Source organism: Aythya ferina (genome assembly GCF_964211825.1).
Source record: "Aythya ferina genome assembly, chromosome: 4".
Classification (NCBI taxonomy): domain Eukaryota; kingdom Metazoa; phylum Chordata; class Aves; order Anseriformes; family Anatidae; genus Aythya; species Aythya ferina.
In genome coordinates this window covers 19,563,296-19,583,351 of record NC_140300.1, presented here as the reverse complement: position 1 = coordinate 19,583,351, position 20,056 = coordinate 19,563,296, and the positions used below count along the sequence as shown (strand labels likewise).

The 20,056-nt window shown below is 33.4% G+C and overlaps 1 protein-coding gene across 3 annotated transcripts in view; it reads right to left on the bottom strand.

Annotated features, from left to right (window-relative positions):
• Nucleotides 1-20,056, bottom strand: part of TBC1D19 (TBC1 domain family member 19) — a 45,556-nt gene that overhangs the window by 1,463 nt on the left and 24,037 nt on the right. The window contains exons 11-19 of one of the 3 annotated variants that reach the window (XM_084516688.1): nucleotides 18,731-18,843; nucleotides 13,130-13,204; nucleotides 12,580-12,642; nucleotides 8,444-8,528; nucleotides 7,009-7,053; nucleotides 5,667-5,699; nucleotides 3,154-3,263; nucleotides 1,876-1,967; nucleotides 1,074-1,189 (exon numbers count right to left, since the gene is read on the bottom strand). In XM_084516688.1, the coding sequence (XP_084372814.1) occupies nucleotides 1,074-1,189; nucleotides 1,876-1,967; nucleotides 3,154-3,263; nucleotides 5,667-5,699; nucleotides 7,009-7,053; nucleotides 8,444-8,528; nucleotides 12,580-12,642; nucleotides 13,130-13,204; nucleotides 18,731-18,843 (732 nt within the window). Of the gene's footprint in view, nucleotides 1-1,073; nucleotides 1,190-1,875; nucleotides 1,968-3,153; nucleotides 3,308-5,666; nucleotides 5,700-6,978; nucleotides 7,054-8,431; nucleotides 8,529-12,579; nucleotides 12,643-13,129; nucleotides 13,205-18,730; nucleotides 18,844-20,056 lie in introns of all 3 variants that reach the window. The other 2 variants (XM_084516689.1, XR_014692214.1) reach the window with 2 other exon arrangements.

Genomic DNA, 20,056 nt, shown 5'->3' with positions numbered 1-20,056 from the left:
AAAGAAAAAAAAAAAAAAAAGAAGAAGAAGAAGCCCAGTATTTAAGTTGTTGACTTGTTAATTAGTGATTAGAATTAATCTTGATTTAAAATAGCAATTTTCACTCCCCAGAGTAATTACATTGATTCTGAATAATAATATACAGTGGATGTCAGTATTTGAATTTCTTTGGCTATTCATTGAACTGATAGGACAAAGGCAACTTTATTTTAGAAAAGTTTGAGTGAAAATGCTTGCATTTAATGTGGCAAGCTTTTAATTACAAGACAAGGTAATTTACAAATAGTTAATTTCTACACCAAAAATTTGGATTTATTTAAATGGCAACATTTCAATTGTGAGCATTATGTAACATGAAAAAATAATTCGTAGTTATCTCTTATACAGTTATATATATATCTACCTAGCTGTCTTACATGTACAAATAGAACTAAAACCTTTCCTCTTCTGTTCATCTACTTTGCATTTAAAATGTGTTCCAACTGAAGATACTTATCTTCTTTAGAACACCCATCTTGAACCTTGCATAAATCTTTGGACAGAATTTCCTCTGTAAGTACAAAATTTTCAACATCTATTAAACGATGGGGCTTTGAGTAAAGATATACAGCAAACACAGGGTAATTCTCAGTTGTGCTAAGTGTTGAAGAAATACTTCCCATATGTGAATAAGACAAATCTTGTATTTTGTGAAAGGTGATGAACTCAAATCTTAATCATTACCAAATCAAATGGTACCACTGAAGCTGGGAGGATATCCTACGCTCTTTTTCAGAGAGTGCTTATTATCTCTGGAGCACTATCACAGCAAACAATGATAAAGAAGAAATATTGTTAAAAAAAAAAAAAAAAGTTACTTCACATTTGTGATAGAAATGCAGTGTTTATGCAATTCTATTTTTCTAAACGTTATTCTCTTTGACTTGTACGCAATCTACTTTCAGCATTCAAATAGCAACTAAGTTTTTTAAGTTTTCTAAGTTTTCTTCTTGTCACAAAATAGACTTGAGCTAACATGTATTTGCCTTACTACGACATGGACTGAACACGATTTGTAAAAATAATTCAATTACCAGCAAGAATTTCTAGAGAGTTGTATCCTAGGATTCTGTCCCACAGAAGCAAGAGCTGATCTGTAGCTAAATAACCAGAAAATGCTCGGACCATCCATTTAAATGAAATTCGTAGCCTGCAAACAAGCAATAAACAGTAGTAGTTACATTTTTCTCTCTCCTGTAATGATTACTCTGATGGTCTATAAATTCTTCTGCATTTCTCCTCCAGGAAGAATGGTCTTTTTCTCTTGCTGCATTAATAATCAATATTTTCCTTTGCAACAGCCATCAGAAAAATATTAAGCATCTTATTTGATAAACCACTAATATCATTACAATAGTCTGAGACCAAACAATTACATTACAGGGATCCTCAGCTTTTATCACCCCAAATGTTTCATCCATTTCTGCTACTATTATGAGTATCAGTTATAATACAGTAAGACTTTCAAGTTCTATTGCACTTGGTGCCATGAATACATTATTGAGAATGACAGTCTCCTGCTCTTTCCCCTTCCTCCAATGGCTCCTGCTGTAATGAACATACCACAGTGAAAAAAAGTCTTCTGTCCCCTAGGAAATAAATCATTTAGTTTCATCAGATCTAACCTGCTGCATTATTCAGCTAAATTTCAGTAATTCTTTTTCTCATATGAACACAAAGAGCAATTCAAACTGAATTTCAAGGAAAACTGGCACATTGATGGCTGCACTTTGGAATAATTTCTCATAGCTTTTTAATTTAAATACTACAGAATGGCCAGCATTTTCAGAGCAATTAATCCACAATATTTGTAGCAAGTCAGAAAGAAGTACTTACGGCTGCGCCCCAATTTCTCGAAGGTGATAAAAAAGCTGGGGCAGATGAGTTTGTAGAAGAGTCTCAAATAGCAAACACAATGACACAATGCCCTAATGAAACAAGATCATGTCCTGAATACTAACACTCATACTGTCAAATCTGAGAAAACAGCATCGGCATGTAAGTATTAATGAATTTTTAATTCAAGAAATAAAACACCATTAATGATGTAATATACAGCTCAGGTAAGCAGGGCACAAACATCTCTGATGCCTCCAGTCACTACAGCCTTGCTCCTACAATTCTGTGTATGTATTAGCAACATAATACGTTGTAATAGCCCCTTTCACCTCTAAGTTACTTAAAATATTTGCATGTCATGGTCTAAGTACTTAGTGTGTTATTACAGTATGACCTACTTGAAATATTTCCTCTTCAATGAAACAGACCCAGTTACACCATATATATACTAAAAAATGGAGGATGTGGGAAATAATCTGTCTGATAACTAGAAACAAACAGCAATAGGGATAACTATAAAGAAGTTAAATGTAAATACATTTTAAAATTTCTTTTTAAAATTACCATGAAAATGAATAGATTCCTGTCTGACCGGTTTCCCTGCTATTAATGACTGAAAGCACAATGCCCAGCCTTGAAACGGTATATTAAGGAAAGGATTTTTTTTAACCAGGAAATGTTTTCAAGATATAATACAGCTATTCAGCACTTTGTGAGGGAGAAAAGGAAAATATTTGCTATGCTCTGTTCTTCAAAAACCGAAGATAAGCAAAAACGTCTACAATTGTCTTACACTTGAGACAGCTGGCCATGAACATCACCAAGTTATTTAATTATACCTCCAGCATCTAGTAATGCCAAAAAGCATGTGCTGTCACACAAAGAGTGTCTCTTAATGAAAGAGACATTAACTTGATATCACTGAAAATACAGCTCTATATCTTTGACTATATTATAGTCCCTCTACCCCAGAAAACACTTTTGAGCAATTAGATGTCATCAATTAAAATGAGACTGAGTATGCATTTACATAACTGCTTGAATCAAGAAGCCTATTACATAAATACAAGATTACATAAAGTACATGACATTTTATAGCAGAGACTAATATTGAGGTAGAAAAAAATGTCCGATATCCTTTCCAAGTTTGCTGAAATATTTCATTATATTTAAAAGGATGTCTTTCAGTTGTCTACAAAATCATGTCACCATATATTATTGTTTCATAGCAAACAGAGTATTTAGTGAGTGGGTATTCATTCCTAATGAACTTACAGAGGGATGAGAAGAGATGGAATGGAGTCTGAAGAAAAAACGCACATACATCTCACGGAATATCTGATACAATTTGGAAGGTTCATGGTACAGAAAACAAAGTGGAGCAACTGAAAGGATAAAAGAATTATAATTGACTCAACACTGTAAACTGCTAAAAGAGTTCAATGATTAAGAGCATGAAGTATGGTGAAAAACAAGTAATTTATACTAGCACGATTTACAAAAATTATATTATATTATATAAATTATTCAGAAAGATTTTTATAATAGAATATACCATTAGAAGTAAAAAGTGAAGAAAGGGAGTACAATACATTCTAGCTTGCAGTTCTATACATTTCAAGAACCTAAACTGCTTAGAACCTGCTTTTCACAGTGCTGGCTTCCTAAGAATAAGAAATACACTTTAAAGACAGCTTCTTTGTGAGTTAGGTCAATGATATGCTGCATAGTGCAAGCTTTTGATTTAACCATCTGTAACTTCCAATGTGCTCTTCAGACATCGACCGTCTCCAAATTGGTTCCCCATTTTCAAGACAGGCATAATTTTACTATTTGAAGATAGGTGTTTTGAAAAGTGAAGTATTAAAAATAGCTCTTGGTTGCCATAATAACATCCCATAAGCATGACTGATCAGGAGAGACCTGTTTCTTTCTTGTAAGATCTGAAAAGCATGGCCATTTGGTAGTTTACTGTTTATAGTCCTTTTAATATACCTGATTTAAAATAAGAGTTGGCTACATTTGTAAAGCAGTGATTCTCAAACCTTTTTTTTTTTTTTTTCAGTCTGACATTGGTCTGGCATATAGATAGATCTGTTTCATGTATATTGTGCCTCAACATAATCAGATACCCCTGATTATATTATTATATAATTAATATATTATTATATTATATTATTAATACCCTCTATTCATTCAACGCACATTTCACAGACAGTTGTTCTGTATGCATTCGAGTAAAAAGCTTTTCTTTAATTTCTCCACTCACTCATCATCACTCAACTACTTCTTCTTTCTGGAGATGCATTCATGCAGCTTGCAGTTGAATACATTCATAATCTCTACATTCACCCTCCCCTCCACTTCTTTTCTACACAAGTGATACATGTCTGCATAAAAATCTATACATGTACATATATCTATGTGCATATTTATAGATATATGTGGATGTATGTGTGAATTCATTCACATATGTATATGTCTCAGGAAGGTGGCTTTATAGAAAATAATGGCACTTGTGTGTGAGAGGTGGGGCACTAAGGTTGGGCGAGATGTTCACAGAAATGTGTATTTATGTTGGGCTGAGAAAAGCAGAGGGTGTTACTAGTGTCTATGTGTAAGGATTGAAGATGGAGGTGGAAGAGCTGGCAGGGTGCGTATGTACATAAAGGCCAGGGAGATAACAGAACAGTGCCTGACAGCTGGCACTGCATGATCGTATGCATGCAAGCATGCAAAAATATATAGGATTTACATAAGGTCCCAGGTACTTCCTCCTAGAGCAGCACAGCATGCAAGACACAGGATGCTCTGCTTGGATTCTCACTAGTATTTCCACCACCTTGCTTTTCATCCTCCCTCTTTGTCACAGCTGGTCTGTTTTGTGCCCTTTCCAAGCAAAAGGGGAAAGGAGGGAGGGAAGCAGCTCCCACCCAGTTTGACAGCTGCTGTTCTAAAGGGCAGAGTCAAATCCAAACATTTTGAGAAGAATACATTTCACACAGAAATTGAAAGCCTTCTAGTGAACACTTAAGGAAGAGTTTGTAACTAAGCTATTCCTTACTTCAGAAGACTTAGATTCCCTACCTGGGTTCAAATTTCCATTTTACATTCATATTACATTTTATTTCTAAGAATCAGACATTTATTATTAGTAAAACATAGCATATAAAGTATAATCTTGAAATCTGCTTGCCCAAAAAATACCTTTGACAAATCAAAAGAAAAAAATGGAAACCTGTAACAAATATTCTTACATTATTTCAGCATCTCTCTGCACTAGCTGCTTTGTTACATCTGAGAACTGGGGAGATTTTTTTTTGCTCTCTTCCTAGAAATCTTGTTGATGTTTAAGCTTTCATCTATGCAGAGTAGTAGCAACCATTCTATCACTTAATACTCCTTTAACACCTACTTGAGGATGGATACAGAAACAGGCTTTTTACATAATTCATGTTTTTAAGATCTACAGCTAACTTGGTCTACCCAAAAGACACAAGAAACAAGCAGGCTGTCAATAAACTTCCTCCCTCTACTCATACACATTAAGATGCAGCCTCTGACCAGACCAGCTGCATGATGATTAGCTCTCAAAAGGTATATGATATAAAGTTGTGATGTGAGTAAATAGGAGCAGCTTGGAATTTTAAAAATTGTATAAAACAGCTTTCATGCACACAGAAATAGAACACACAGAAGTTTAAAATTTGCATAGTATATACAGCTTTTAACTACAATACAACAAAAAGAAATCCCAAACTGATAGAGTTTATGAGAGTCATACTTACCATACATAGAAAAGCCATGAAAAGGAATTACACCTACAAAACAAAGATTTAATTTTTTGTCATTTTTCTTTTATATTTATTTCTAGCCATGCAAGAAATGTATTCTTCCCCAAGTTTCTAAATGGAATTCTGCCTGCTACAGGAATAAAATATTTATATTTATTATTTATATATATATATATAAATATATTTATATTTGTATATAAATATATTTATATTGTTATAGCACCTGCAGTCTTAGATTTTAAGCTTGTAAATATTTAAGTACAGGAATTATATAATTTACTTCACTATGACCAATGGTGCACCGTAACATGTACTGTAATTCCTAGAAAGCCATGTAAAGCCCTGTTTCCATGAAGTATAAGCTTTGCTGAAATCAGAACCTAATTTCAGATAAATGACTACTGGTAAATGTCATGCACTAACAAGGAGGGAGCAGGAGAAAAAGGAGGCCAAGACCTCCAGTAACTCATGTAGTACTCAGACAAAACATTTAGAGGACTTGGCAGTGGTACCATGACAGTTGTCTCCTCTTTTCCAGCTGATCTCAGCTCCCATTCATTAATTTTCCTATAGGACCAATAAGAAGGAGCTGCTTTGGCAAAAGGTCATAAGGACAATGTTTCACGACTATAAAGCTGCAAATAAATGTGGAAGCAAAAATGGGAGAAGGGGAACAAACATATCTGCTATCACTGACACCACTGGAAAGGAGAAGGCACAAAACACAAGTTCAGAGATACAGATTTAAAATTGGTGACATGAGGCCCTGAAAGCAAGAGCAAAGAGCTTGAACTTTAACTAAAAATGGGGGGCAAAACCAGGGTAAGGATGCAATAGACAGGGATTTAAATGGTCAAAATATGAGCTAAAAAAAAAAAAGAATTTTAACAACTGAAGTAACAACAGGAGCGATATTTACTAAAAATTATATAGAATTTTTATAACTGAATTTCAAAAATGGACACATTTTGAAAGAAACGAGACTGTCAGGTGTGGTTTGTAGAGTTCTGAAAAGCTGGGGTCAGATGGTTTCAGCATGTAGCTTTCAGATCCTCTAAGTGGAGCATCCTGTCACTGGAGTAAAAGCTGATGCACCAGAAGTTGTTTTCCCTCTGCTTCCCACACACGTAGACAAACTCTGTATGTGACTATTAACACCAGGCTGAACATGGTTCTGCAGTAGCTTCAATCCATCTTACTCCTTTAAATTAATTATTTTGGCAGAATAACAGTAAAACACAGTTTGTAATAGAAAAAGAGGTTATCATGTATTCAGGAAAAAAAATCCTGTATCTTTCCAATCTACCACTAGAGGAGGCAACAGTATAACTCTTACCATTTGGTGGATAGAAAACAGCATATTCTTCTATTCCAAGTTTTCCTGTGAATCAAACCATAATTAAAATAATTAAACTAATAAAAGTTGTAAAGATAAAGTCTACATTTATAAATTATAAGTGATAATTAGAAAAAGAGTAACTACCAATATTATTGACCATTTAATATTGTCCGAAAGCATGTAAGCAATTCAGATACACTCTAAAATATAAAATAAAAATGCAGCACCAGCAAGGGAGGATGACAAACAGGAAAAAAAAAAAAAAAAAAAAAAAAAAGCATTTCAGCAATGCTATACCAATGAGATTTGATTTGGGTATATATTAGGAGCTCTAAAGGTGTCCTTGAAGACAGTGAAGCTCTCTGACGAGATAAGGTTAAAGGCATAAGTCTGTCATGCTGTGGCAGACTGACCTAGGGACAGGAAAGACATTTAAAAGGACAGAAGAACACTGGATAAAAAAAACATCCAAGGCTTCATTAAGCCTGCAACAGAGAGGAAGATAGATGGTACAGCTGTGATATAACAACAACAGAAATTAAGTAAACTATTGGAAACAAAAGGCTAATTAAGTAAAGACAAACTTTAACAGTATAAACTGAACATATAACTTTTTCTCTTCCTTGCAAACGAATGTTACATTAGTTAACAGTATCTTAACTATAGGACTTTCTCAATTAAAATCTTAACAATATAGCAATAAAAAAAGTTTTTAAGCACAACTATTTAAAAACTTTAAGTATTTCTCTGTTTTAATATGAGAAATTTAACTAGAAATTATAATAAATTATATGAAAATGTATAGATATGCAGAGATCCTCTAGACCTCTGTGCATTTTGTTTCTCCTATACATGAAAAATTAGCGCACACAGCTTTTGTCAAGTTTGGACTTAAATATTTTCCTGTGATATGAATCAATGGAATTAAATTCAAAGTTACTTTGTGAAGCTCTTGCCCACTACCTTATGAAAATAAAAAGCAGTATTTTTGAATAACAGAAGTCACCTGTTTCATTAAACTAAAGGAATAATTTTACGTTTCCTTTCAATTGTTTGCTTGCCATGCAGCGGGGAGTTGTGATCAGGAAGGACAGTATTTTTAGCATGAAGCATTTCTCTTGGCTAATTAGCCAAAAATAGGACCTACAAGCCTTTCGGATTTACACTGCACAGGTTCAGCAGAGACTTAGATTTCAGCAACTTCATTCCCCAGATTTGTTTCTGAATAAGTGGAATAGTCCTATAGATGTGTTTCTGGGCTGTCATGGCCTGAGGTGAGACCCAGGTCCCTTTCCTGTTCTGTCTTCAGGTGAGACCCTTGCTACTTTCAAACAGTAAGTAAAGAAAACTGCTTAATTCAGGTAAAGAGAGAGAAAAGACCTATGAGGCAATACAAAAGGAAGAAAGAAAGAAGAAACACAACTCCCTTTACCTCGTATGTATGATTTCGGTGGGGTTGCACTACTGTAAGTGAAGTGATCCAATACTGATGTATCTCGGGAGAAACAGAGTAATACCTGCAAAAGACAAAAATAAGCTGACAATCAACAAAGTAATGTCAAACAGAGATTTAAGCACCTGCCCTAATTAGCACCTATTAGACTCTCCTAAAGAGAGCTAATATGGTTGAAAGCTATTGACCGACTTAATTCACTTTCCTGTTAAAATTTCCAGGCTCACTTTGAACTTGTTATGATACCATCTTCACATTCATTCATTGTCAATAAAATATCCACACTCTCCAATCTTCCTCTTTGCCTCTAAGCATGAACCTACATCCTTCTGTCACGTCATATTGACCTACACCTGAATAATCAGCACATTGGAACATTTTGGAATGTTTGGTAAGTATTCTAAGTTTTTGCTTAGACATCTTAGTTTTAACAACTAAGTCTTTAACAGCTTGCTGTGTGCATGCAAGTCAATACTGTGATGCATATCAGTTCATTTTCCTAATCAGTTACTATGACTTGGGGAAGTCTTACTAAGTGAATAAGCAAATGAAACATTTACATTTTAACATGTGTGCATTTCCAGAAGACCGATCCTCATATTTCTCTCTCATTCTTAAAATCTTTGCAGAATGCTTACACTATGTTCAGTGCTTTCCAAACGAACAGATGAGAACGTTCACCTCATACCCATACTTTCTTAAATACATACTTTATTTTGTGAAATGTATCTGTAGTTTTTGTGCTAACATAAAGAAACAATCTAGAACAACTGAATATAAAATTAAATATTAAGAGCATTCATAGAAAAAATAATGAAGAAACTCATCCCACATACAGTTGTAAAAAATGTAATAATTATTATACTTGGAAATGTTCATGTTGTGGTGCAATGAAAGGCTGCACTATCAACAATGCACACAAGAGGGCAGAAGTAATACAGTCATCAATTGATGCTGATCTTTGCGTATCTTAAACATTCTCCTCTTACAGGTTTTATAAGTTTTTCTTCAAATTGTAGCCAAGATTTAAAATGTGGAGATGTTTTATATGGTGTTTTACTACATAATTTATTATAAATAAAATAAGTAGATTTTTCCTTCAACTAACTATTCCAAACATTTTCCAGATATCAGTATTTACCGAAAGGAAGCATGCAAAACTGTGACACCTGAACACCACTGCAATTTTTTTGAAAGTAGGTCATATTTTGAGATATTTCCCTCTTCTGAATCTTAAAATTACTTCTCAGATAACAAGCATCTTTTAAAAAATAAATAGTTTCTTTATCTTCAACAGTTGAAGCTAAATATTATTTTTGCGCAATACACAATCATTTTCATAGCTGCCAAAATACAACTGACAATAACAATACACAGGCAAATGTAATTCTGTGTATATGTTAACTGAGGTGAGAGAAGATGAACTAATCTGAAAAGGACATAAATTGTGTTCTCTCATAGGGGAAAGAATGTAACCTTAATTTGAGGCCTCCGACACCCACCACCTTTTTTCTTTCCTTTTTTTTTTTTTTTCTTTTTTTTTTTTTTTTGAACACAGCATCCAGTACCAGTATCTGGAAGTCTTTAAGACTGTGTGTCTTCAAATGAGGTAGACTCTCAAACCCAAGTTCTGACTACACCTGAAAGCTGCTGGGTGAGGTTCTTTGCATGTATTCATTATGCAGGATGTAAAACTACAGTATTAAAATTAAACATCTGACATTAAATCATGAATTTTGATTTATGTATTATTCTTCTCATTCACAAAAATGATACTGCTAAAGGAAAATAATACAAACCCTTTTAAAGTACAGAAATGTTTGATAAACCACTGGATATTTTTAGCAGCAATACAATCACAATCAGAAAACCATTGAATTCAAAGGAGTAAGAAAAAAAAAAAACAAAACAAAACAAAACACAAAGCTTTAATTAAAAAAAAAAGACTATACTGAATGTAACTGTACTCCATTTCAATAGTTATAAAGAATTAATAAACAAATGTTAACTTGGGATAAAGAAAGCACAGTAAAGCAAATACATTACATCATTTCGCAATGTTCTTTCTAGGAAGGAATGCATGCTATTAAAGAGGTACCAGCAATGCAACTGAACATCCTCATTATTTTATGCCCAGATGTTCTGGTTTTGATTGATACTTTTTCTGTTAAGCAATTCACAGACAAATGTCACACTATGCTCAAAGACTTGAAAAATTTCAAGGTGGTAATGAGCTACGAGAAAGCTAAAAGAGCAAGGCAAAAAATAAAAAATAAAAAATTAAAAAAAATCAAACAAACAACAATGCAAACATAGAAGTAATTTAACTGGTTTAAACTAAAGTTTTCATTATCTCCTTTACCTAGCCAATATTTAATTCCAGTTATCATATGAAATCAGTAAATAATATTCCATATCAGACAGATGCCAATACTGGAAAGTTTTTAGGTCCCACCGAATAAAATCATCTGACAGTAATGCATTTGCAAATTCATGATGCATTTGCAAAGCAGGTCGGAAGAGAAAATGATCAAGGAGAAAGGGTAACCTTCTACTAGAAAAAAACACTTAAGGAATGCCACAATATACCAAAGAAAATGAACAATAACTTAAGGTATTTTAAGGTATTTAGCTTAAGGTATTCTTTGCCTAAAAGCCTGGAAGTAAAATTAGCCTCTTAATTTTTCAAAGATTTTTGGTCGACTCTCCCTTCAAATTACTAAGGTTAGGTTGGGCTTTTTCATGATTTCCATTCTGTAATAATTCCTTTAGTCAATAGAGATATATACAAAAATAAAATTTTCAATTGTGCTTTATGTTGAGAACAATGAAAAAAAAAAACAAAACACCTATCTCTGAGAGTCTTAAAACAAAAGATTATACTGTATACTTGCTTAAATTCATTTACAGATTTGAATTCTGTGTCCATTGGAACTGTCAGCTAATGACTAGTTGTTGTGCCTTAGTTGCCTATACAATGAATGAAACGGAAAAAAGTGAGATTTTTACATCCCATGAAGTTTCCAGTATAACAACAAGAGGATTCATTTCTAGATTTAAGTGTCAAAGAAAAATCTACATGCAAACATTGCACTGAAAAAACACACTGTTGCTTGAGTTGTCATCATGTAGCCACTTTACAAATTTTAGTTTAGAAACAAATTCAGATACAGATCTTAATATCGTAAGTGTTTTAAGTTAAAAACAGGGTATATTTCCTTAAAGTTATCATTTTAAGTGTTAATGAAATCCTTACTATGCTAAAAATATAATGACATAATTGAATAGTATGTTTAAATACTAACACATTCTTAAACTTCTATGGGCTAAACAATGTTAAGGACAGCTCCTTCCTTTGTTTATTCTCCAGACTACTAGTAGTTTTATCATCAAGGAAAAACTTATTTCATTTCACATAGCTCTAAAACAAAAAATTAAGCCAGTCTAACCTAACAGGTGTGACTAATGAAATTGAAAGAACTGTGGGAATGGTAGGTTTGCTGCGTGTCATTTATGTTGACACTGCAATCAATCACAAATTAGGAAATTCATAAATGTAATCTCCTTCTATTTAAGGGCATCTGACAGGCAGCAATGAAGATAATTCTTTACAAATTAGATGGGTTCTCCATTGCTAGAAGCAGCTTTGGAATGGGAGCAATCTGAAAAGTAACCATACATATAGAGAATCAATGTCTTCAGTTTGAAAACACATCAATAAAATATCTTGATACTTATTTTAGTAGGTCACTGAAATAGCTCTAAAGCAATATTTTTGTTCTTAAACTGGAAATCCGAACATACTGGTCCTATCTTAATTTCTCTGTACTCCATAGCTCCTGTTTATCATTTCAATACTCCAAAGCTACAAAGAGGAAGAAAATGGCAGACTTCATATTTTCTGTATTGGAGAGACAATTTGTAGGGTCCTTGAGGAGTTTTTAAGAAGCCTGTCATGCTTCATCTATCTAAATGTACAAGATTAACTTAGAGTATTGATATTCCAAATGGACAATATATGTAATGCAGCACATGCATCTGGCTAGAGTCTCACTGCATTCTGTATCAGCAATATACTTTGCTAACTTTTCAAAGAAAAAAGATTAGTTACATACCTGATATAAATAATCCTCAAATACGAAATAGTAGTCATCATTGCTTGCTGTTAGCTTTACATCCTGAAATCAAAAAATATAGCACTTTGAAGATGGAAGACATCTTTTCAGACTCCCTACAGAAGCTAAGCTTAACAGAGTAGTAAGACACCATTTCACCATTTAATCATGAAAGAGTTGTAGTTAAGCACATATTCCATATTTTAAAATGCAAAAACATAATATTAACTTGATTATTAAAGTATTTAGAATTGAAACTTGGACTACTTGGATGCCAGTGCTTCCTTTCCTTCCAAAACCAGTTATTCCTTCAAATGAAGTTACCATTTCTTTACAACTGTTTAACATGTCAACTCAAACAAATATCTTACGCAAGAGCCAACACAGGCACAAAGAGATGGTTTACAATAATGAATCGACCCTAATTATTCTGACACTCCTTAAAATCAAACCATCTAACATTTTGTTTGTTAAAAAAAAAAAAAAGAAATAAAGATATTGGTGTGATGAGTATATAAATCACTTAATCACTGGTTAATGAATTACTTACTTTGTAAATCAGGCTGTCCACTAAAAGGTCGTACTGAATCACATTTGATTTGAGTTGTTCATAATACAAGATATCCTAAAATTAAAAAATATTATCACCATCAGTATGAGACAAAATTCAATCTATATTGTAATTACAGAAGCTAATTTTTAATAATAATAATAATAAAAAAAAAAGCGTTTATTAAACTCAAATACCCACTGCATAATTTAGGAAGTATTCCATCACTGCTTATTCTTTCTCAGAAATTAGGTAGATACTCAAGACTTTATAAAAATATCTCCCCTTTATATTTATTCATATATCAGGTAATTAATACAAGTGAGAATAAAGGAACTAATTCAAACCAAAGATTCTTATCTTCCAACCTTTGGGTTGGAAGTTTTTCCAGTCAAAAGTTTTTCAGTGCTCAAAATCATTACGACTTTCTTCTTTGTTATCCTCTACTTCCATGATCCTTTTCAGTAATGAGTTCTGACTTCTAGCATTAGTGAGCTGCTGCAAATATTTAATGTTAATACAATACAAACCTAAAAAAATGTTGAAAAGATGAAATGATATCAAAATGATGAAAAGATATCAAAAATCTGGTGGGGAATACAAAGAACTCAGACTTTTTTTTTTTTTTTTTAAACTTCAGTTACTTCCTGAGTGTCTAAAAAAGATACACAAAGGGGAAACAACTGGAAAGTAGCAGAACAAATGCTATTTTACTTTATTTTATGCCTTTCTTCTAAGAAAGACCTTGCAAAGGAATAAAAAAAATTACATGTTTCACTATCATCATGTAATTCCTAAATCCCCAAATACCTCTCTGCCATTATGCCTGCAATTGAATATTACTGTTTCAACTGTTTTAGATTGAATTGTTGTAATGTATACACTAAATCGTCAGTCCCAAGGCTCCCTCTCACTTTACTTTTTTTTTTTTATATTATTATTATTTCAGCATCTTTCCATACACCACACAAATGCTTGTATATTGCAAGCTTTACATAATATGTACTGCTGATTTCTCTGCAACAGATGTATACTTGGAGTAAAGATTTGACAAAATAATGGGAAAAAAGATGAAATTTCAAAAGAGCATTTTAAAGGGAGAGAATTGAAGTAAAAAAGACTAGGGAACACTGCAACTGTTCTTTGCATTGATCAAAAACTGAAAAGAAGTGAATAGCATACACTTAGAAATCTATTAGAACTAACAGATTATTAGACTTAAATTGAAAAGAGGACAAATGCAGAATTCCTTAAGTAACGCTAAGTACCACAGGAAAAATATTTTTCTTTCTGAGAAAAAAAAAAAAAAAAAAAAAGGAGGTATAACTAATCCACTAACACTTTACAAAGGTTGAGACAAAATTTACTAAATATAAACTAATAGCAGTCTGGATGGAGAACTGTTCTTAAAATCTACAGAAAATTACCTTAATATTCAAGTGAGAATTCTGAAGTATCAATACTGCAGTATTGTGCAGCACTGTCAAATGAATAATCTACAAAGGTGTTTGGTTGTTTTTTTTCCTATCTCAAATAACTGTACCTATTATGACAGGAACTAGCAAAACAAACAAACAAACAAACAAAAAAACTTCTTTTTTATGCTAGCCATATTGCATGATTAACTGTTTCTGTTGTATATGCATGCAAGATGCCTTAAAGGTATTGCCAATTCCACAAGTTCTAATACGGTTGATACATTACTTGACAGAGTCTACAATCAAGGCAGTGTGGGAATCCTTTGCCAAACAACTAGCCAATTCCTCACATATGCATAGCAAGATAAGAAAGACATTTTTAACTATGAGAAAATAGTAAGACAGAATGGGAAGAGGATGACAAGATTTTCTGTGAGTGACAACTTTCCTTTAAAATTCAGCAAGATTCCAAAATACAGGTCCTCAGGGCAGCAACCTGGTGAGCTCTGGAACTCCTAAGGATCAGTTCCAACACTGCCACATTAGAACAAAGTCTTCTGTCACATTACATAAGCTACTAATTTGTAAAACAGGGATAATGATGTTTTTCTACTATGCATAGATCTGTGAAGCTTCATGAATTTATGCTCATACATCAATCTGAGCTCTTAAATTATTTTTTTAAGGTAAGTCAAATACAGTACCAAATCTCTGCATTTTATGTTGCTACCACAACTCCCAATGCCAAAACAAAAATCAATTGTTTAGAAAACCAAAGCAGCAGAAAACATTAAGGACTCATTTTAAAAGGCGTTTGTATAGAACTAGGCTGCATTTTTTCTTGGTGCTTTTATTCTGTTAATGAAGAAAACAATGTTAAACCTTTCACTGAATGCATTGAAAAGAGTTAATTTAGCAATACCAGATGGATGGGTCAGTTTCTCAGGAAATAATAAACACGCAGCAGTAAGTGCAGACATCAAAACAAATGTAATGTTAAATCCACCTGAACTAGACTCTGCACAAGTGAAGGTTAGAGGTAATTTCATTCATAAGCAGAGCTTACACGGATGTCAAGAAAACACCAGAATAAATGTACACGTTGGCATTCAAATATGACTACAAGTAGCAATCACTGTATTCACTTTTGCATCAAAATCGAAGAATCAAATCATTCAACCCTTTTAGAAAAGAACAAAAAATATTTCTAAACTGAAAATTATGTATCTCACAAGATATTTATATATACAAACACTGTAGGCTTTGCTTACAGCATTTTAAAGAATGCTCTCAGCCTTCTATTTTATAATTAAGATATATTAAACTATCTATATTACTCTATAAAGTATGTTTAGAAAATTAAACAAAATAAAATGCAACCAAAAGCTAAATAAAAGAATGATACAGACACAATTTATTTGACTGAATTTGACTAGCTAATTTACTTCATGGTAACATTTGAACTGCAGAATAATATAGAGACAACATAATGCCCCAAATATAGCTGTTATCAGTGAAAAGTATATCAAAATCCATCTTATGTTATGTGCTAATTTATCTGCTACATTTCTAAAGAAAAATTTAAATTAATAATATAGATGATGCTGGTGAATATCCACGTGAACAGGTTTTACCTGGAGCATGTGTTTTGTTAAACTTTCAGTGAGAAGTGTCCCCACTCATTGATGAAAATATTTATCTTCCATTTCTAGGTATTCTCTGTTCATAAAAAAGCAAGGAGCATGAAGGGCACAAAACTCTATGCCTGAGAACAAATGTACTTTAGAAAGTGTTTTTCTAGCTATTCTGCTCAATGGAGGCAATCACAACCAAGCTCTGTAACAGATATGCTGTCCTTCAGCACTTCATACTGTGGGATGCAACCCAAATTGATGACAAAGGTAGGAGTTGTCCTTCATTACTGTTAGCAGTTTGTAACTAACCCATGAAAGTTGTCAGATGCCACTGAACTTGGATGGAAAAGATTCAGAATAGTCACATGCTTTTTCATGAAGCACACTCTTTCTGTTCTTTGGCGTGTTGGTGTTTTTTTGTTTGTTTGTTTGTTTTTTGGTTTTTTTTTGTTTTAACTGTTTTCCAGTCCTTTATTTCAATAATCTCAAACTGTTGACAAATTTGCAATTCAACATTATTTCATCCATCCTTACTTTTCTTTCAGGTTGTTGTTACCATTCTCTAGCCACTTACCTTTCTAGAGTTTTTTCATCTTCACCACAAAATACTGTCTCACTAATAATTTCCTGCATGCAGCCTAACAGTCTCCATCTCAAGGCTCTGAACCCCATGCAATATTTCCTAAAGCAGAAGGTCTACTGCACTGAATCAAAGAATACTTTATGTGTATGAAGTTGTTTTTTTCTACCTCCTCTATAGTTCATGAGCATCGTTTGCTAAGTGTGTGGAAAGTTAACACAAGGTAAATATTACGTCAGGGAGGGCACATTAGCTGTCCACATAAATGTCCACATGCATAAGTTGGAGATGCCTTACTAATTACTACAAAGTGAAAACACATCCATGAGTAGATGTAATCAAATACACTGCTCTCTAGCTTACCTAATGGTAGATCGAGTTAATACACTCAGAGCAGAAGCTAACCTTTGGACAATGTCTAAAATATTCATACTTCATGCATAATAGAAACACACATTAAAAACTACTAAAAACTAGAGTTAACTTTTAGAGGATGTAACAGTATGGCCAACAAATATATTAATAGACAGACACAGCTTGTGTTCCTCTTTAAAAAAGAAGTAGAAAAGATGTCCATGCCAATTTCATAAACTGAATTTTAGGAAATCTATTTCCATAATAGCTCATGCTTCACATAAAAGTAAAATGAAATATTTTATTATTTTTCTCATTTTCTTGACTTTCTGTCATCAAAACAAAATCCCTGGCTTCTTTATTCAACGTTTTCATTTTCTACATCAAGATAAAAAAGCTGTTAGAGATGTAGCATTTAACAGAATATAAGCAGACGCAGTGTAACCAACAACATTAATTTCATATCTATTAAACTCCCGGTCTCATAAAGAGCAAGACTTCTAAAGGTCAAGCTGGCCTAGTAATTTAAAAGAACTTAAATCTTGTGTTGAGCATCTTGATTAAGATTTACAATATTTCATTATTATTTCAACAGCTCTTTCTTCTACAGAGAGTTTCAACTTTTACTTATGAGAAACAAAAGCCTGCTCTATTTCTCAAAAAAATAAAAAGAATAAACTAAGTAATTCTAATTCCAGACCAAATAACTTTATTAAAAATTTGTTTTAGTATGAGTACTCCTTAGGTAAGCTGCCAATGAACAAGATTCACACTTATTTTTATGGATAAGATCTTATCATCCTACTATATAGTCACCAATAAATGCTGCAGTGTTATGAGAAAATGACTACATCCTCAAAGGACATGAAATACAGTAAAATCTATACAAGGCTTTTATTGAAATAAAAATAGCCTTCATACATGTAAATTCGGTCATAAATGTAACAAAGTACTGACAATTCTCCAAAGACTTACCTATGGATTTTAATTGCTATGGTATGAATATATTAGATATATTGACAGTTATATGTCTTCTGATACTGCAGAAGAGTTCATTGTTGATGACTTGAGTAAAATAGTAAAAGTGTTTGTACACATGCCTTTGTATTTTCATAGAATGACTCAGGTTTGAAGGGACCTTAAAGATCCTCTAGGTCCAACCCCCTGGTCATAGGTAGGGACACTACCCACTAGATCAGGTTGCTCAGGGCCTCATCCAACCTGGTCTTGAACACCTCCAGGGATGGGGCATCCACAACCTCTCTGGGCAGCCCGATCCAGCACCTCGCCACCCTCTGAGTGAAGAATTTCCTCCTAATCTCTAACCTAAATCTCCCCTCTTTAAGTTTAAAATCATTCCCCCTGATCCTGTCATTATCTGACTCAGAAAAAAGTCGCTCTCCATCTTTTTTATAAGCCCCCTTTAAGTACTGAAAAGCTGCAATAAGGACACCCTGGAGCCTTCTCTTCTAATGCCTAAAGGCTGAACGGCCTCAGCTATCTCAGCCTTTCTTAATAGAAGAGGTGCTCCAGCCCTCTGATCAACTTCCTCTGGACCTGTTCTAACATATTAACATCCTACTTGTGCTGATTTTACTCTCACTTTGCTCCTTACCTCTGGCTGATTAGAAATATTCAGAATGAGGGCCCACAGATCAGCTCGGAGTGCCGTTGGGCATCCCTGACGGACATACTGTTGAGCAGCAGCACTATCTTGCTCTGCTAAAACTGCAAGAAAAAAAGCAAGTAATAAACTGATGTAGTTTAAGATGTCCAAAGTTTACCAAACTTCAAGTACTTCAATTTTTTATTTTTTTTTTCTGAGTAGTGAAAATTGAGACACACTACACAGCCTATGACAGTAAAAGAGTTCTGCAATATTTGCATATATTTGAAGTGGATATTAGTCTGTTAGACCAATAAAAAAAAGTAATAAAAGACCGTATTACCAAGAAATTTTGTATTACACTGGAATTTGATGCACTTCTTTACTCTTCTATTGAGCTTATTACAGTTTTGTGTGCAAGCAATGGTTCTGAAAGATTTATTTTCGGTGCTGTTTGTTATACAGAGAGAATTCAAGCATTTATTTTGGCAAATAAAACACATGTGCAGGCAACAAAGAAAGCAAGAGAATGAGGTTAGTCCGTTACCTATCTGACTGATAGCTGGAGTGTTGCTTAGCTTTACATGCACGTAATATGAAGATTCAGGAACAGGGCTTACAATCTGCTTTACCAGCAAGCATTAGCTAAAGGGAAAATATCTAAAAGGTTTGGAAGGATGAGGTTTGGAATTATAAACCTACTGAATTATCTTTTTCTCTCACTTCTGAAGTACTGAATAACTGGTCTACAAATTTTCTGTTTAACGAGCAGAGCTCTTAACACAGATGGCGTGTCATCTTTTTTCCCCCCTAAAGAACGGGGTAAAAAGAAAAAAAAAACTGTTTACCTTTCTGTTTCTTACTGAGACACAAAGTATGAAAAAGTAGTTTTGCTACATACAAGATTAAGTTTTACAATACAATAAAGGAATTACAAATTAGATTATAATAAAATGTAGCTCCTCAGACGAGGTAGTATGTATTGCATAAAAGAAAATCAATGCACCCATGGCAACCAAGGACATAAAGAACACTTTATGTTCTAAAATCCAATAGAGTATGCAAAAGAAATCCCACTGAATGAACTTAAATATTCATGGTCAACACTCTAGCTTACGCTTTTACAAGTTTCCGTGTCTTTGCACATACAAAAAGTTAAGACCAACTGTGTAATAGAGGCTGCTCTAAAGAGACGAGATGAGGACTAAAAGTTACATTGTGGATTTAAATGAATGGCTCAGTAAGTTTGGGTGGAGAATTGATTTGGAGAAAAAAGAAAAGAACAGGGAGATGGACAGTACCCTAATGAGTTGCACTTGGATCAGAGAACAGACA